The sequence below is a fragment of the Salvelinus namaycush genome, unplaced genomic scaffold (assembly GCF_016432855.1).
Source record: "Salvelinus namaycush isolate Seneca unplaced genomic scaffold, SaNama_1.0 Scaffold524, whole genome shotgun sequence".
Classification (NCBI taxonomy): Eukaryota; Metazoa; Chordata; class Actinopteri; order Salmoniformes; family Salmonidae; genus Salvelinus; species Salvelinus namaycush.
Window position 1 is genome coordinate 118,587 of NW_024061225.1, and position 20,143 is coordinate 138,729.

At 41.2% G+C, this 20,143-nt stretch overlaps 1 protein-coding gene across 1 annotated transcript; it reads right to left on the bottom strand.

Moving 5' to 3' along the window:
• Positions 1 to 7,089: 7,089 nt before the first annotated feature.
• Positions 7,090 to 18,681, bottom strand: LOC120041744 (transcription elongation factor 1 homolog). Its single transcript, XM_038986605.1, has 4 exons — positions 18,598 to 18,681; positions 18,095 to 18,262; positions 13,278 to 13,348; positions 7,090 to 8,446 (listed from the first exon to the last, which is right to left on the bottom strand). The coding sequence occupies exons 2-4, from the start codon at positions 18,208 to 18,210 to the stop codon at positions 8,382 to 8,384; spliced, it is 252 nt and encodes an 83-aa protein (XP_038842533.1). The 5' UTR covers positions 18,211 to 18,262; positions 18,598 to 18,681; the 3' UTR covers positions 7,090 to 8,381.
• Positions 18,682 to 20,143: the final 1,462 nt, after the last annotated feature.

Below are 20,143 nucleotides of genomic sequence, written 5' to 3' on the forward strand. Positions count from 1 at the left end.
TGTTGTGCACTATGTAGGGAATAGGGTGCCATTTGGGAGGCAGTCATAGTTATCGAGTTGGCAAAGAAAAGCAGACGTGTCTACTCATCTAGCCCGTTTTATAAATGAGAGTGTGTGTGTGTGTGTATGAGTGTGTTTCAACTCCTGGTGACTCACTCTGTATGCCTGGCACAATGCCTATGACCCTGGAGTCACAGTCTGTCTGGACCCCCCCCCTGTCTGGACACACACACACACACACACACACACACACACACACACACACACACACACACACACACACACACACACACACACACACACACACACACACACACACACACTGTATACTATCTGGACCACCATGCAGCCAGTACCATTAGTATTCATCTGCTAATGCTGTGTCTGTGTGTGTGAGAGAGTCTATGTGTGAACTGTGTGTGTGTGTGTGTGTGTGTGTTGGTGCTTGTAACTGCTGGTAGATCTGTCAAATCTAACTGTTGGAAAGTGGAAGAGATTTCTCATGTCCAACAATGGAGCGGGTTCAGGAGTCACAGTCACATAGTTACTATCTGGACCACCATGCAGCCAGGACCATTAGTAGTCCTCTGCTAATGGGGGGGGGGGGGGGGGGGGGGGGGGGGTGATCAAGTCCAAATGCAAACCACCAAACCCCAGAATACAAAGATAGCCTACTATCTGTCTGCCTTGCTGCAGTCGCCTGATTACCAAATAGTCTGCCTCTGACGATTATGGAGCCATTAACCGTGTCTCTGTGAGAGAGAGACAGGCAGAGAGGGCACAAGTTGGACACACTCTGGGCCAAGGTAAGTGGCACAGCTACCATTCCCCTTAGCAACCTAGTACAATGGTCATTATATGGAGTTGTAGAGTAACTTCAAACCGACTGTCATTTAGCCTCTACGCACGTCGTTGTTGGACATCATTTGACTTTCCTCACTCTTGTTCAGTGGAAAATAAGCTTGAAGAAGTCGTCCACTGAGGCTTTTGGTTTTATGCATTTTCTACAGGAGCGTGTGAGCTAGGAGTGATGGAGGGTGTGCTCTTTCTTCGGGATGGGGGTCGGAGAAGTGAGAGGTTGCAGTTCAGAATCAGCCGGCAGATGACACGAGCGTTGGTTCATCCCATTGGTTCATCATAGAGCTTTCGGATCAGTGCTATCTGGGATCCTTGGAACGTCCCTACCGCCTAAACCATGCAAACCGCGAAAGAGAAATGAATTGGGGGGCGTTTCTCGCTGATATATTTTTAATGAAAACATGGTTACTCTGTGGTACGGACTCGAGATATCCGATCTGGGACAACGGTGGAAGTGCAATGGACGGGTGAGCGTATCACTTATTATTATGAGCTATTAAGCCTGTCATCTCGTGCCGGGTGTTGCGACATTTAGGCTACAATTCACCAGTGGCTTAGTATCGAGTTTTATTTATATTTTTATTCTAAACGAAATCTATACTGAACAAAAATATAAAAGCAACATGCAACAATTTCAACGATTTTACTGAGTTACAGTTCATATAAGGAAATCAGTCAATTTAAATACATTCATTAGGCCCTAATTCATGGATTTCACATGACTGGGCAGAGGTGCTGTAGAACCAGGCCCAGCCAATCAGAATGAGTTTTCCCCCACAAAAGGGCATGATTACAGACAGAAATACTCCTCAATTTCATCAGTTGTCAGGGTGCCTGGTCTCAGATGATCATGCAGGTCAAGAAGCCATATGTGGAGGTCCTGGGCTGGCGTGGTTACACGTGGTCTGCGGTTGCGAGGCTGGTCGGAGGTACTGCCAAATTATCTAAAACGAAGTTGGAGGCGACTTATAGTAGAGAAATTAACATTAAATTATCTGGCAACAGCTCTGGCGGACATTCCTACAGTCAGCATGCCAATTGCTCCCTCAAAATGTAGACATCTGTGGCATTGTGTTGTGTGACAAAACTGCACATTTAAGAGTGGCCAGTATTGTCCCCAGCACAAGGTGCACCTGTGTAATGATCATGCTGTTTAATCAGCTTCTTGATATGCCACACCTGTCAGGTGGATGGATTATCTTGGAAAAGGAGAAATGCTCACTAACAGTGTGCACAAGATTAGAAAGAAATAAGCTTTTTTGTGCATATGGAAAATTTCTGGGATCTTTTATTTCAGCTCATGAAACATGGGACCAACACTTTACATGTTGCGTTTATATTTTTGTTCAGTATATATGAATAACACTTTGTTTATTGATGGAAGGAAGCAGGAATATGTTGATGAATCGATAACCAAAGACAGGTCCCATTAAAAATAAGCATGCACTGTCAAAACTGTCAACAATATCACAGAATATTATTCTACGGTGTTTTATTGGTTAGGCTATTTTGTTGTTCTTGGAATGTTATTTCATTTCTTTATTTTAGGAAGAATTAAAAGGGAAATCAGCAGTTGCTACATCAATTTATTTTACTTATAAAGTAATATGTACCAATTGATTCTTGAAGAATATAGCCTAATTTATAAATAAATGCCTCATGAGCTTAGTTCAACTGTCGTACCTCATCAGAACCCAAAACATGATTAAAACTATAATTTTGATATCTTGCATGGTCAGTCCTTGCATCCAAAGCTATGTCAATGAATTTGAGAGTGGTTGCATTTCTCCGGGTTCATCCCTCAGCTTTTTACAGAAACGGACGAGGAAAGAGCTTTGTTATTGTTTCTACTGCTGATTGCTGCTTTAAGGTCTGTTACTTGAGGGGGAAATGAATAGTGTGCAGTATAAGGCTGAAATAATCAGTTCACTGCTATTCTGAGAGTAGCCTACTATGTTCCACTTAGAGGAACTGGTCTACTGTATGTACAGTATCTACAAACAAAGAAACCCTAATACACAATCCTCTCACGTAGACGACAAAACAGGTGCTGCTATTTACAATGGTCAGAAGATGTCTTTATGGAATAGTGATTACTGTGTATTTAGCCTTCAGTATACTTAGGTGTTCCTCTTCTACAAAATATCTCTTTCTTTGTCACTAAGTGATGCCAAAAACTATGAGGAACAAAATACAATTACATTTGCTACAGATTGATCATGTTGTCAACGGACCCCTAAAGTTCTAGAATAGTGACTGACTCCAGCATCAGTGGCTGTAGGGCCTGAGGAGAACTGATGCTGGAGGCAAACAGCAGCAACATATTGACAGCAGTGCTTTTGTTCCAACAGTAATGTAGAGGAGGAATGTCCTCCTTTAATGATGAGCTTGCTGTTCTCATAGCCTACCAGTAAACACCCTCTCTGCTAGTGTCTACCACATGAGAGAGTGAGCGGAAAAGAGAGAGAGAGAGAAACAGAGTGAGAGCGAGAGGTAGAAAGCTATAAGCCATGTAATGAGGGATATAGTGTCAGAATACTTGACGTGTCAAACTTGTTTTGGCACTTCCTGTCAATGACAATGAGAGGGGAAGTAGACAGGAAGGTTGGTGAGAGTTTTGACAGAGTGGTACTCTCTCTCATTTGGCAGTGTTCCTCTATTCAAGGTGCATGTTACACCATGTGATTGATGGGCTGGTAGAGAGAATATCAGTCAATCAAGATATAAACCTTAAATTCAACAGTAGAGAGAGAGAGGAGTAAACTCGATGTTTGTAAACCAGCCCTGAGTTCTCCACAGGGAGCTGTCCATGGTGCTGATACATTCAATCTCTCCCTCTCCTCTTCCCCCTCCTCCTCTTCTTCTACTCTCAGCTGTTGATTGACATCCACTGCCTCTAATTAGAAAGTGTGAGTGTGGTTGAGTCATGCTGACTGCCTTATTCGCAATGGGACAGGCAGAGAGGAGGTAGAGAGCAGGAGGGAGGGAGACAGGAAGAGAGGAAAATAAAAGGGGGAGAGAGGATGAGAGAGAGGGAAGGAGACAGGCAGGCAGGGAGAGAGCTACAGTAGGTTAAAAGCTTGTTTGATAAAAGGGGTGAAGAGGTCAGAAAAGGGAGGAATGTAAACTGTTTACCAGTTCACTTCAGGTACTTCAGGTGTCTTTCTTTGTGTACAGTGCATGTTATTGTTTGTTTTCTAATCCAACACTTTTCTTTCCCAGGCCACCATTTTCACAGATGTCTTCTGCCCCCTCCCTCCCTCCCTCTCATCTATCATTCTACGAGTGAAGAATAAAGAAAATAGAAAGAGGAGAATGGATAGAGGGGAGAAGACAGGATGGGGGGAGGAGTTTAGACCCGGTGCTCCCGTCTCGACCACGGGTATTCTTGGGTTGATAATACAGATGTGGATGTTATTGCTTGAGAATACGCGTAGCCGAGTGGAAGCTATTGCATCGACAATTGACCTATATCATTACAACAAAAATTTTAAAAATGTATGGACGAGGTATATTCCCTTTCGATTTTTTCTTGTTGTTGCTTTATTGAAGAGATAGTGTTGGAACGACAGGAAAGATATGGGAAGGGTGAGTCAAAGGGCAGTGGGCCGGATTCAAACCCACGCCGTCTCTGGCATGCATGCCATGTCAGCGGCTGCTGGACGACACCGGCCACTCACTTCCTATAAACATTTTTCACCTATATAGTATAGTGCCAAATCAACTCCTTAAAAGTGTGCAGGGATAGAGGAACCTTGTATTTTCACCTGTGCTGGTCAATGACAACACTACCACCACCCTGTGACTCCCCCCTCTCTCTGCCATCACTATTTATATAACCACATGCTACAACTGAGTGTGACTTTGACGTCTGCAGCGACAGCTAGAGACGGTAGCACATGAAGACATGTTAAGGCTTGCATCACGGTGGCTGACATACCATATCAGCACCAGATACAGTAGACTGATCTAGGACCAGCTTTCCCTCCCAAGGCTAAAACTAACCTTAGATCAGTGTCTAGGGACAATTTTAAGGACTACATTGCAGTGGCTGACGTTTCAGCTCCAGATAGAAGTTGCCCGTAGGCACAGATCTAGGATCAATTCACCCTCCCCAAATCCTAACCTAAACCACCTCTGGTGAAAATGCACAAATTGACCTGTGTCTAGAGGCAGCTTAACTCTACTCCGACATCCATCTCACCAAGGGATCTGGGGAATATTTTGATAGCCTGGCCCCGGTTAAACTAGACTGAATTCTGCGCTCATAATGAAACACGGTGTTCAGTCTGGTCTACCCAGGGTACTACATTGTCATGGTTTGGGTGTATTCATTATTGCACACTGTAGCAAAATGTTTTGCAACTGAAAACTTTTGTAACAAAATCAAGAGTTTCTTATTGGACAAGTTCAGGTATGTCCCTCCCTGTTTCAGAGTGTTGGCTTTCTTTTTGTTCATAATAAATACACCCCCTAACTGATGAATGGTTGCAGATTAGAGAATGCCAGAGGTGTTGGGGGAAAATGTGTTGAAGTACATTTTAGTACATTATTGCTGCTGATAATGTATTTCCAATAAATCAACATTAGCTTTCCTTGTATATTTACTAATTTCATGTATTTCCAATAAATCAACATTAGCTCTCCTTGTATATTTAGTCATTTCATGGCATTGTTTTGTAATAATAATTAAACTTGCACAGAGCTTTTCATTACAGAAAATCTCAAACTGCATAAAAAGCTAAACAAAATTAAAATTGAGATGGTAGATGGACATCGAATGTCTCTATTTGGATTCTGATGAAAGGCTGTGAGTTGAGGCAGTTTGGATTCTGATGAAAGGCTGTGAGTTGAGGCAGTTTGGATTCTGATGAAAGGCTGTGAGTTGAGGCAGTTTGGATTCTGATGAAAGGCTGTGAGTTGAGGCAGTTTGGATTCTGATGAAAGGCTGTGAGTTGAGGCAGTTTGGATTGGAAAGGCAGCGTAGCTTCAGCAGACAGGGCATCGATGGTACAGCCAGAGAGAAACAAACAGGCCCGGAGCGCTTCATCAGTGCACCACATCTGCGTCTCTGATGGCCAGTTCCTCTATAGGACCCACTCCTCCATTGCCAAACTTGTAGCACCCACCTGGGTGATGCCACGGCAGCTGAAAAGCGCACGAAAAACCACCACATTTTGGCAGTGGTTAAGAACATTCCCAGAGCCTGTTCTGCAATCTCTAGACACAGCATGCAGTACTTGTTGTAATTCTTCCCAACAGATGAAACAAAGCCATGGCCACATTATTTGGAGCCAGACAGCCAGACAGCTATAAGCCAAAATGGTCGACTTTTCATCCTAATTCTGCAACTCTGAGTCAATACCACGAGATGTAAGTGATCAATCCCTAGAGCTGTCAAACTCCCCAAAAATATTTTAGCACAAAGCTACTATACATAACTAAAAGCTACTATACATACATAACTAAAAGCTACTATACATACATAACTAAAAGCTACTATACATACATAACTAAAAGCTACTATACATACATAACTAAAAGCTACTATACATACATAACTAAAAGCTACTATACATACATAACTAAAAGCTACTATACATACATAACTAAAAGCTACTATACATAACTAAAAGCTACTATACATAACACCATCAACTGTTTCTATGCCCAGTAAGCATTCCTTACTAATTTGCATTGTGTTTAAATGCAGCAATTACATACATTATGCAACTTGTTGATGGTGCATGTGTAAAAGTTACAAAAATTGCAGATTGTGTGAGCACAGCTCCAGGTGTCTAGAAACAAAAGACTTGTTACCTTGGAAACGATTGCCATGGTGCCGTTGTGTGGGTTATTGGCAGCCTTGACAACAGAGACTAGAGTGACACTTGACCTCACATGCTGAATGAGAGGAGATTGAGATAAGGATGGAGGGATAGAACAAACTGATAACCACTCATCATCGTGATCATAACTCATTGTCAATATCCACAGCTGAGAACCATGGGTACACACACAATCACAACTGCATTGGTGCACACACACGGTGCTCACATCTGAGTTGTCAAGGAAGATGTTGAAGTTTTAGTGGTAAACTGTAGTTAGGCGGTTTCCTCTAGCTAGCCTACTATCAGGAAATGAAACGGCATGTCTCTCCAGTAGAAACATGCTCTATATACTTTAGAGTTTAGCTGGTTAACTTTCAGACCATCGACACAGACACATTCATTGTGGGTGTCAAAATACAACACTTTTTAAATTTGTCACATTGAAAATAAAAATCATTACAATATTACAAAGGGCAACCAATTGCAAATCATTGGCAATTTTCTTATCATTTGAAAAACTAAAATAATCAAATCAATAATACTAATTTGGACCTGCTGTTTATGTACCATCCTACCTCTCCCTTTTAGTACATTTCTCTAACAAAGGAATGGTGCAACATGTCTTCAGGGAGATACCGTAACCATTTTCACATTGAGAAAAAGGACCTGGGATATTCATAGAAAATATTTCATAAACCACTTGAGTTTAGACTGTTCCAGAAAGCAGGATCAATGACTTAGCCAGCTAACAGTCCCCAAAAAATCATCATGGTATAATTGACTTGACAACCAACAACAACCCATATTCAAGTTTAACTTTTTAAATATAAAATAAAGATATATTTAACTGCCTATCAAAGTTAGCTGGCTAACTTAACAATCCTGCTTTCTGGAACACCCCACTAGTTTGCATGAAGAGTTACTCCGAATACACCCCAATGGAATGACCCAACACTGTGGTGTTGCTGTACACTGTGGTGTTGCTGTACACTGTGGTGTATTTCTAGAAGAACTGTACACAGGGGAGAGTACAAACTAACCCAAGAGCAGCTACTAACTGTATAATCCTACCAGTAAACTAGGAGCCATGACAACTGACCGCTTGGAAAACAAAGTCTGTATTAATTAAAACTGTGAGTAGGGGAATAGGTTGACTTAACCAGAGTCATATATACCTCTAAGGTCACATCCCAAACGGAACCCTATTCCCTATATTGTGCACTATTTCCCACCCGAGCCCTACGGGAGCTGGTCAAAAGTAGTGCCCTACATAGGGAATGGGGTGCCATTTGAGGCGTAACCTATATAGGGCTCTGGACTGAACTATGGCTACGCCAGACAGTCTCGGTGGACGCCAGGTCACTAGTGTGGGAGATGTGCGGTGAGGTAAAGGTCAGAGGCTGCTTACCAGGCTGACTACATTTGCAGGCATCTGCCAGATCTCACAACATCTGGATAGTTGGTTCACATATCAGCTAACCACATGACATAGCAATATGATGCCCAACTGCAGTTGATGACGTGGCACGCAACTATTGGTTGATGCAATGCAAAGTCTGCAATGTAGTCAGCCTGGAACGGGATCATTATCTTGGGCTGAAGACTGGCAGTGATTGGTGAGAAACAGACGAGAGCCACCGCTAAATCAGCTTCCTGTTCCAACGTGAGGTCTTCCGCCCCGGTGAGCCTGGGCTACTGATTGGCTGCTTCACAAGCGTCTATCCAATCACTGTACACGTCCACAGGCTCTGACAGATCTTAGAGAGTAAGGTAAGGACATGTAACTTATATACATACACTCATCCTAGAAGATGTTAGCAACAGGAGATTGGAGTAAATGTGACTGCATGCAACTGTCTAGTCATTGGTGTATTTACATTTTAGCCATTTATCAGATGCTCTTATCCAGAGCAACTTATAGTCTGTAACTGTGCTGTTAGCATTCCTGATGTTAAAATACCTATAAAACAATATTATAATAGCCAATCCCATTGGAATTAGGCATTACATCCTTAGGAAATTACAATTGCTGCAGCCTTATTGATTATGTATCAACTAGTACAGTTACATGCACACAATAATGCAATTATTGTGGATAGTCAGATTGATATAATAGTTTGATTAAAAACTGCCTATATGCCCACACATATTGTCTCAAGAAAATTTCAAATGTTTAATACCCTCAAACACCGAGTTAGGCATACCTCATTTCAAAGTAGGCCATTGTCACCGTCAATCGTGAATGGTAATTCTTCACATTTTACTGGTGAAATCAGTTTCATGGGAATTTAGATCTTCTGGAATAACTGTTTTGACCAAATGAAAGCAGATGGTGTTAAACTATTAACATTTCTTGTAGGCTTATTTTGTATGTAAGCGCTGCCTGCGGCGAACACGCTGTTGAGTCTTGGTAAAGAAATATGACTATTCAGCTTCAGATAAGAAATTACAGGTGTTTCTGGTGTAACATTATAGGCCTAGTAAAGTAGCTTATATGCCATTATATTCGGATCTGGTATGTAAAATACAAATTACACATTGCGATCTTGCGAGACATTGATTTAGCTTTGATCTAACTTTACTAAACGAGCACCAGTGAGAAGTGATAATCTTCTATTTGTAATAAGTGATGAGGACTATTAGTTGTAGGCTACATCTTGAGGAGTTATTTTGTATTATGTAATAAGTGATGAGGACTATTAGTTGTAGGCTACATCTTGAGGAGTTATTTTGTATTATGTAATAAGTGATGAGGACTATTAGTTGTAGGCTACATCTTGAGGAGTTATTTTGTATTATGTAATAAGTGATGAGGACTATTAGTTGTAGGCTACATCTTGAGGAGTTATTTTGTATTATGTAATAAGTGATGAGGACTATTAGTTGTAGGCTACATCTTGAGGAGTTATTTTGTATTATGTAATAAGTGATGAGGACTATTAGTTGTAGGCTACATCTTGAGGAGTTATTTTGAGCGCCCTTTGACTCTTGGTGCTGAAAGGACAGCAGTGGTCCCCGTATCGTTCTGGGTTCCACTGAGCAATGGATTCCGCAGAGTTATATGACCATCGTGGCGGACACGCTGTGAATGTGGATCCTAGCTCTCGTTGGTGTCGTGGTAAAGGTCCATGCGGTGGATCAGTTTGTCTGCATACGCAATAGAGGTGGTACGTTTCTGTAAGCTAAGCACTCAGTAGGTCAAGTTCAAATGCATTGTACAAGACCTCACACTCAATGTCAACAAAACAAAGGAGATGATCGTGGACTTCAGGAAACAGCAGAGGGAGCATCCCCCTATCCACATCGACGGGACAGTAGTGGAAAGGGTAGTAAGTTTTAAGTTCCTCGGCATACACATCACGTACAAACTGAATTGGTCCACCCACACAGACAGCGTGGTGAAGAAGGCGCAGCAGCGCCTCTTCAACCTCAGGAGGCTGAAGAAATTCAGGTTGTCACCAAAAACACTCAAACTTTTACAGATTAACAATCGAGAGCATCCTGTCGGGCTGCATCCTGTCGGGCTGTTGCCGTACGCCTGGTACGGCAACTGCTCCGCCCACAACCGTAAGGCTCTCCAGAGGGTAGTGAGGTCTGCACAACGCATCACCGGGGGAAAACTACCTGCCCTCCAGGACACCTACACCACCCGATGTCACAGGAAGGCCAAAAAGATCATCAAGGACAACAACCACCCGAGCCACTGCCTGTTCACCCCGCTATCATCCAGAAGGCGAGGTCAGTACAGGTGCATCAATGCTGGGACCGAGAGACTGAAAAACAGCTTCTATCTCAAGGCCATCAGACTGTTAAACAACCATCACTAACATTAAGTAGCTGCTGCCAACATACTGACTCAAATCTCTAGCCACTTTAATAATTAAAAATTGGATGTAATAAATGTATCACTAGCCACTTTAAATAATGTTTTCATACCCTACATTACTCATCTCATATGTATATACTGTACTCTATACCATCTACTACATCTTGCCTATGCCGTTCGGCCATCGCTCATCCATATATTTTTATGGACATATTCATTCCTTTACACTTGTGTGTATAAGGTAGTTGTTGTGAAATTGTTAGATTACTTGTTAGATATTACTGCACGGTCGGAACTAGAAGCACAAGCATTTCGCTACACTCGCATTAACATCTGCTAAACATGTGTATGTTACAAGTAACATTTGATTCGATCAGACTGTTTTTGAGGAGAGCCGTTTTAACAAACCCTGGTAGAGTTTTCTGTATGGTCTTGTTGGATTTGGCTCAAAGTGGTCACGCCTCCGACCGACGGGCCTCTACACACATCCTACAGTTCATCCTTCCTGCCACCGCCAGAGAGAAAAACAATACAGGAATACCACCATTTAGGCTACCTACCTATAGGCTGCTACAGACTACATATTGATTTAGTTTGTCATTCTATCGTTTATGGGATTTGTGATCATTCTAAATCAATTATATTTAGGCCTATCAGAATTAATTTGACCATGCAGCCCCGTGTTCTCAATTTGAAAAATGCGAGGGAGAGCCGCAACAAATTATTAACATACTAACTCTAAATAAATAAATAATTTTTGTATTATTACTTAGAATTAAAATTATGAAACAAAAGATGCCTTATTAGGCTATGCAACCATTCTACAGTGCCTTGTAATTCACATTTAGAAACATGAGTTTGGCTGGTCTTTGGTTTAAGGATCATGCGGTGAGCTATGCACACCTAGTCTGTTAATTTAATTTATACTCCCATGCCCTAATCATACACACATCTATTTTGTAACAATATCATGGAATAAAATAGAATATATTTGAAAATGATAGTTTCCCACATGAAAATAGTTTAGAAATGCATACCGGCCATACTTCCGTGGTGACCAGTTCAGTTGTGCTGAATATTTACAGTTGATAGACAACTTTATCACTGTTCCAAACTTAAACTATCCTTTTTTTTAACAGCCTGTATAGAAATCAAAACGTCTCCGGTGCAGCAGCATGCGCTCAGGTGTTGTCCTGCTCTGTTGTGGTATTAACTAAAGACTCTGATCGTCTCCAGTGATGTAGAATTTCATGAAATGTTTATAAAAGCCAATTTTGTCTCGTACCAAAATAAGAGATTCATGTAGTACTTGTATTATAATGGATATCACCTCCTTGTCCGTGGAGGTCTGTGAATCCACAACCGTCGGGCTACTTTGTCATGTAATGCTTACAAAATTAAAAACAGTTTTTATTAAAACTGCATATGGGGCGGCAGGTAGCCTAGTGGTTAGAGCGTTGGACTAGTAACCGAAAGGTTGCAAGATCAAATCCCCGAGCTGACAAGGTAAAAATCTGTCGTTCTGCCCCTGAACAAGGCAGTTAACCCGCTGTTCCTAGGCCGTCATTGAAAATAAGAATTTGCTCTTAACTGACTATAACATGCTGACCACACCACTCGCATCGCAAAATAAAGTTACACATACATGTTATTCAATCATTGCACCCACGCTGCTCGAGAGTCTGCATGGCCGTACGCTAAAATAGAAATTGGTTCTATTTGCGCTGCAACTCGGGCCTCTCCCATCTCCTCATAAGTTTTTAGGAGTATATACCCACATGGGTGATTGAAAGATGAACTTATGTCCCCATTCCAGTCGGTTGTAGTAATGCTGTAAAGTTGGTTGCCAACCACAAAATAAAATCCAAAGAAAAAGAAGCCTGAAGGAAGGAGGAGAGGTTACGAGAAACGAATTTACCATTTTATCTGTGGATGAATTGTCGGGGTAGAGGACCTTAAGCATTTCAAGTAATATAACAACCCAATGTTAATATCCCAGGACAAATTAGCTAGCAACAGCAAGCTAGCTAGCTAAATTGACATAAATGTTTAATACTTTTTGACCTGTCCCCAAATTAATATAATTGCGTCAGAGTTTGTTTTGATACTTCAACCTGCGTGTCCTGATCACTTGGGTGAACAAAATCAACTTGCGTGATGGCGCATGCGTGCGGTTTGGTCAGCATGTAAAGCTCTGGTCTGTCCTAGGAGTGAGGGTAAACAGTAGGCATGTTCTCTGCTATCCATGTTTTCATTATTCTTTCAGTATAGGGCTCACTTGTCTCTTGTTTTTTCCCCCCAAGCATTCAGGGAGGGTCGGGTAAAAATATATATTTTACTGAAGGGAGGGCCATCCATTTTCATGTCAGAGGTCCAATTTCTCCATGTATCCCTCATTATAAATCATCTACAGTCCCTAAGACGCACACATTCAGTTGTACCGAACTCACTTCACTCGCGCTAAAGAGGGAGGCTCGCTTGGCTGGTGTTAGCATATGCGCAGATAAAATACACCACTGGAACGCAGATTACGGTGTTTACACGTCCTAATAAATCGAAAGATTGCCCAGAAAACCAGTTGTTTTAATCTGTGTACGCTTACTTCGATTTTGACCGTACGCAGATTAAGGTGTTTATATGACTATTGCATAATCTGCCATAATCAGTTTAATATCAAATTATTAGTGTGCATGTAAACATACTCAATGTGACTATAATAACAATAGCTGTTGTGTTTGAGTTCAATAGACTTCAAAGGATACAGGTAATGGGGGTTTGGAACTCCTCCAGGCAAACTGTGCATGATATTATCCCAGTATTTCTGGTCCTTTCCCTGTTGGCAATACAAGAAAATGAAAAGTTAAAACAAAGTATTAATAAATAGTTGCATCATTAAAATGTCAGAGTTACAGCCTGTAGTGCACTACCTCCTAGAGAACTACACTAAAATATATAACATTACACACAAGTATTTGGACACCCCTTCAAATTAGTAGATTTGGCTATTTCAACCCGTGGTACACTGACAGGTGTATAAAATCAAGCACGTGCCATGCAATCTCCATAGACAAACATTGACAGTAGAATGGCCTTACTGAAGAGCTCAGTGACTTTAAAGATGGCATCGTCATAGGATTCCACCTTTCCAACAAGTCTGTTAGTCCAAATTCTGCCCTGCTCGAGCTGCCCCGGTCAACTAAGTGCTGTTAATGTGAAGTGGAAACATCTAGGAGCAACAACAGCTCTGCCACAAAGTGGTAGGTCACACAAGTTCACAGAACGGGACCGCCGAGTGCTGAAGTGGTAAAAATAGTCTGTCCTCGGTTGCAACACTCACTACCGAGTTCCAAACTGCCTCTTGAAGCAACATCAGCACAATAACTGTTCGTCGGGAGCTTCATGAAATGGGTTTCCATGGCCGAGCAGCCACACACAAGCCTAAGATCACCATGTGCAATGCCAAGTGTCGGCTGGAGTGGTGTAAAGCTCGCCGCAATTGGACTCTGGAGCAGTGGAAACACGTTCTCTGGAGTGATGAATCATGCTTCACCATCTGGCAGTCCAACAGACTAATCTGGGTTTGGCGGATACCAGGAGAACGCTACCTGCCCTAATGTATAGTGCCAACTGTAAAGTTTGGTGCAGGATGAATAATAGTCTGGGGCTGTTTTTCATGGTTTGTGCTAGGCCCCTTAGTTCCAGTGAAGGGAAATCTTAATGCTACAGAATACAATGACATTCTAGATGATTCTGTGCTTTCAACTGTGTGGCAACAGTTTAGGGAAGGCCCTTTCCTGTTTCAGCATGAAAGTGAGGTCCATACAGAAATGGTTTGTCGAGATCGGTGTGGATGAACTTGACTGGCCTGCACAAAGCCCTGACCTGAACCCCATCGAACACCTTTAGGATGATTTGGAAAGCCGAATGCAAGCCAGGCCCCACAGCAATGTTCCAACATCTAGTGGAAAGCCTTTTCAAAAGAGTGGAGGCTGTTGTAGCAGAAAAGGAGTGGACCAACTCCATATTTATGCCCATTGATTTTGTAATGTGATATTCGACAAGCAGGTGTCCACATACTTATGGTCACGTAGTGTACTTTTGACCAGGGTACATAGGGTTCTGGTTAAAGTACGTATGGAATAGGGTGGCATTTGGTAGGTAACGTCTGCGTACGCCATCCTTGATGAAGTAAAACATTTTAAACATTGAATAATGAAGTAAGCTTTATGCAACATATTCTTGAGTGCTAACCCATTACACCTCTTCCTTTGAAGATTTTACGCACCAGCCAAACTTTTGGAAGAGCGCGATGCTTCTCTTTTGATTTGCCATTTGGGAGATAGCCATACTGTACTTTTTCCCATACTGTACTTTTTCCCCCTTTTTTTTTAGGGAACAGATCAGCTTTAATATTGCAGATAGATTGTAGCTTCCATCAATGTATACACATATACGTGTGTGTGTGTGTGTATATATATACACACACACACACAGTACTAGAGGTCGACCGATTAGTAGGTATGGCCGATTAATTAGGGCCGATTTCAAGTTTTCATAACAAAAATGGGTAATCGGCATTTTTGGACGACGATTATGGCCGATTACATTGCATTCCACGAGGAAACGTGGCAGGCTGACCACCTGTTACGCGAGTGCAGCAAGTAGCCAAGGTAAGTTGCTAGCTAGCATTAAACTTCTTATAAACGCAATCAATCTTCACAGAATCACTAGTTAACCTAGTAATATCATCAACTTGTAGTTTACTAGCTTGTCCTGCGTTGCATATAATCAATGCGGTGCCTGTTAATTTATCATCGAATCACAGCCTGCTTCGCCAAACGGGGGATGATTTAACAAAAGCACACTCACGAAAGAAGCACAATCATTGCACTAATGTACCTAACCATAAACATCAATGTCTTTCTTAAAATCAATACACAGAGGTATATATTTTTAAACCTGCATATTTAGTTTTTGAAAATTCAATTTAGCAGGCAATATTAACTAGGGAAATTGTGTCACTTCTCTTGCGTTCATTGCACGCAGAGTCAGGGTATATGCAACAGTTTTGGTCGCCTGGCTCGTTGCAAACTAATTTGCCAGAATTGTACATAATTATGACATAACATTGAAGGTTGTGCAATGTAACAGCAATATTTAGACTTAGGGATGCCACCCGTTCGATAAAATACGGAACACTTCCGTATTTCACTGAAAGAATAAACGTTTTGTTTTCGAAATGATAGTTTCTGGATTTGACCATATTAATGACCAAAGGCTCGTATTTCTGTGTTTATTATACTATAATTAAGTCTATGATTTGATATTTGATAGAGCAGTCTGACTGAGCAGTGGTAGGCAGCAGCAGGCTCGTAAGCATTCATTCAGCACTTTACTGCGTTTGCCAGCAGCTCTTAGCAATGCTTGATTCACAGCTCTGTTTATGACTTCAAGCCTATCAACTCCTGAGATTAGGCTGGCAATACTAAAGTGCCTATTAGAACATCCAATAGTCAAAGATATGAAATACAAATGGTATAGAGAGAAACAGTCGACACGTCATAATTCCTATAATAACTACAACCTAAAACTTCTTAACTGGGAATATTGAACCACCGGCTTTCATAGGTTCTGAGCAAGGAACTTAAACGTTAGCTTTTTTACATGGCACATATTACACTTTTACTTTCTTCTCCAACATTATTATTATTTAAACCAAATTGAGCATGTTTCATTATTTATTTGAGACTAAATTGATTTTATTTCTGAATTATATTAAGTTAAAATAAAAAGATGTGTTCACTGTTCATTCAGTATTGTTGTAATTGTCATTATTACAAATAAATATAAATAATAATTTAAAAAAATATATATAACACTTTTTTTTTTTTTTTTTACGGTCGATTAATCGGTATCGGCTTTTTTGGGGTCCTCCAATAATCGTTATTGAAAAATTATAATCCGTCGACCTCTACATAGTACCAGTCAAAAGTTTGGACACCTACTCATTCCAGGGTTTTTTCTTTATTTTTCTACATTGTAGAACAATAGTGAAGACATCAAAACTATGAAGTAACACATGGAATCATGTAGAACCCCAAAAAAGTGTTTGAAAAATCTCATATATTTTGATTAGTTTTAAGTGCCAAGAGTGTGCAAAGCATGAAGGCAAAGTGTGGCTACTTTGAAGAACCTAAAATATATTTTGATTTGTTCAACACTTTTTTGGTTACCACATGATTCCATGTGTTATTTCCTAGTTTTGATGTCGTCACTACTATTCTACAATGTAGAAAATAGTAAAAAATAAAGAAATGTATGCATATATAAACTCAGCAAAAAAAGAAAGATAATTCGTAAAAATCCAAATAACTTCACAGATGTTCATTGTAAAGGGTTTAAACACCGTTTCCCATGCTTGTTCAATGAACCATAAACAATTAACCATAAACAATGCACCTGTGGAACGGTCGTTAAGACACTAACAGCTTACAGACGGTAGGCAATTAAGGTCACAGTTATGAAAACTTAGGACACTAAAGAGGCCTTAACTACTGACTCTGAAAAACACCAAAAGAAAGATTGCCAGGGTCCCTGCTCATCTGCAGGAATGTGCCTTAGGCATGCTGCAAGGAGGCATGAGGACTGCAGATGTGGCCAGGGCAATACATTGCAATGTCCGTACTGTGAGACGCCTAAGACAGCGCTACAGGGAGACAGGATGGACAGCTGATCGTCCTCGCAGTGGCAGACCACGTGTAACAACACCTGCACAGGATCGGTACATCCGAACATCAAACCTGCGGGACAGGTAAAGGATGGCAACAACAACTGCCCGAGTTACACCCGGAACGCACAATCCCTCCATCAGTGCTCAGACTGTCCGCAATAGGCTGAGAGAGACTGGACTGAGGGCTTGTAGGCCTGTTGTAAGGCAGGTCCTCACCAGACATCACCGGCAGCAATGTCGCCTATGGGCACAAACCCACCGTCGCTGGACCAGACAGGACTGGCAAAAAGTGCTCTTCAACGACGAGTCGCAGTTTTGTCTCACCATGGGTGATGGTCGGATTCACGTTTATCGTCGAAGGAATGAGCGTTACACCGAGGCCAAGAATAGACTGACGAGTTTCAGAAGAAATTGCTTTGTTTCTGGCCATTTTGAGCCTGTAATCGAACCCACAAATACTGATGCTCCAGATACTCAAAAAGTCTAAAGGCCGGTTTTACTGCTTCTTTAATCAGGACAACAGTTTTCAGCTGTAATTGCTTAAGGGTTTTCTTATGACCAATAAGCCTTTTAAAATGATAAACTTGGATTAGCTAACACAACGTGCCATTGGAGTGATGGTTACTGATAATGGGCCTCTGTACGCCTATGTAGATATTTTCTTAAAAAATCAGACGTTTCCAAAAATCAGACATTAACAATGTCTACACTGTATCTCTGATCCATTTTATGTTATTTTAAATTATAAAATGTTTTGCTTTTCTTTAAAAAACAAGAACATTTCTAAGTGACCCCAAACTTTTGAACGGTAGTATATATACACTTTATATACTATACTTTGTTACTTACATTTTCACATCACATGACTTTTCGTGATTGCAGAATGGACAGGTGAATTGAGTGTCCAAATTTCCAGTAAGCTTCTTCTTTGGAGGGGGCTTTCTCTTGGACTTGCGGCGACCCATATTAGGTAGTCTTCACGTGTACAGTAACGTTAGCTAGCTAGTTGGCTAAACTCTGTGGAGCAAATGTACATCAAAGACAAATAATGCAATTTTGTAACTGAATAGATCGCAGTCGTTCAATCAAATCAACGTTTTGTAAACTGTAAATTAACAATATAATCCCGCTAGCTAGCTAGGTGCATGTAGCTAGCTAGCTAGCTTAGCGACAACAACAACGTGTGTTGTTGTCATAAACTCAGTCAACTCTCCAACATCTCTCCTTGCCGATGGTATAGTATCATGAAACCGAATGGTTCATTATTAATAATGGAAAGTACAACATTATATATCACCAAGTTAGCTTATATTATATAATTTCTCCATGAAACGATGTATTTGTTTAGCTACCTGTCCTAAGACCACACTCCGGCTTTTTAGTGGGGAAGAAAGCAAGCAAGGAGAACCGGAAGTTCTTCTTCTTCTTCTTTAAAGTTATGGCAGACTACACCTATTGGTGTAATGCCGCCACCTAATGTATGGAGTATTGAAACAAAACAAAAATAATATTTTCCATTGCGGGAAGGGGGACCCGAGATAATGCAAAACACACAAAACATCAGTCCCACTCCTTCAGTCACATCCCTACACAGGCTCAGGTGCCTATGAGGCCGGAGCGTTCACCGACAGGATTCCTTGTAATACCTCTGCAGAAAAGTCACTGAGTCCCCAAAAATGCTCAGGCACTCACAAAGATGCTTATTTTCTCCGAATTCCTCTCCGTTTGTGCTGTGTAGTTGATAACCAAAGTAATAAATGTTACCACGTCCACCTTAATATGCAAAATGTCATGATCCATCTGTTGACACGGAACATCTTGTCTCTACTACTACCATTACTTCTTCAACTTCACTCCTTCCTCTCTTCTCAATGCCTCCAGATACATTCTGGACAGCCCTTATTATTGCCACCTCCGTCTTCTTCACCCTAACAGGACACTTCAGAAATTCGGGTGCACGTTCACCACCACAATTGCAGCATTTAGGCTCAGCTGGCATAGAATACACCTCCCGTCCACATACAATTGACACATGACCAAATAATTTACATTTATCACACTGCATGGGTTTGGGCATGAAGGCTCTTGCATGGAATCCCATATAACCCAAATACACGTGAGAAGGGAGAGACTCTTCATAAAAAATAAACACAATAGAATCGCTGGATGGATTGGGCTTCCGCACTCCATCTTTCAATGCATCAACCACTTGACCCAATTATTCACGTATATCCTTTGCATTTACTTCTAGCGCCACCCCAGAGATAACACCCTTGATAGGCGCCCTGCTTCGAAGATCCACACACGACACATTCCAATCCGACATCTGTTCGATAGAAACAAACTAAAAAAATAAACCCACTTCTCGTTATTCTCATCGACGCCACCTCATCCAACGCATCCACAATTGTAATAGACTTCAAACGGATTTCCCAGGAACCAACATCGATCCAAACCCCTTATTCCAACCAAGACTCAGAACTACATTTGGATTTACTAGGTTCCACTAACACTTTATTTCTCTTATTTCATTTTGCATTCGTCACTGTAATCAAATTATTCTCATCTCCACTCGACACGCCATCTGATTCAAACAGAACATCTGTTTCCGCCATTGTTCCACCTGAGATCACCTTCAGAACCGGAAGTTAACATGAACAACTGTCGTCGTCTTCTTCTTTGTCTTCTTGAAGTTTTATTGGCGAATCGCAACCAACTGACACGTGCGTACACATACACCAACTGTACAGGAGTGTGAATCCTTTCACGACCTATCTATGCCACTATATTCTCTTAACTAACCCTGCATTTCTAATACAATAAAATTATTCCCTACAAACCTCACTAATCCCATCATCCCTGTCCAACCTCTCTGACCCTGTCAAACAACCTCTCTTT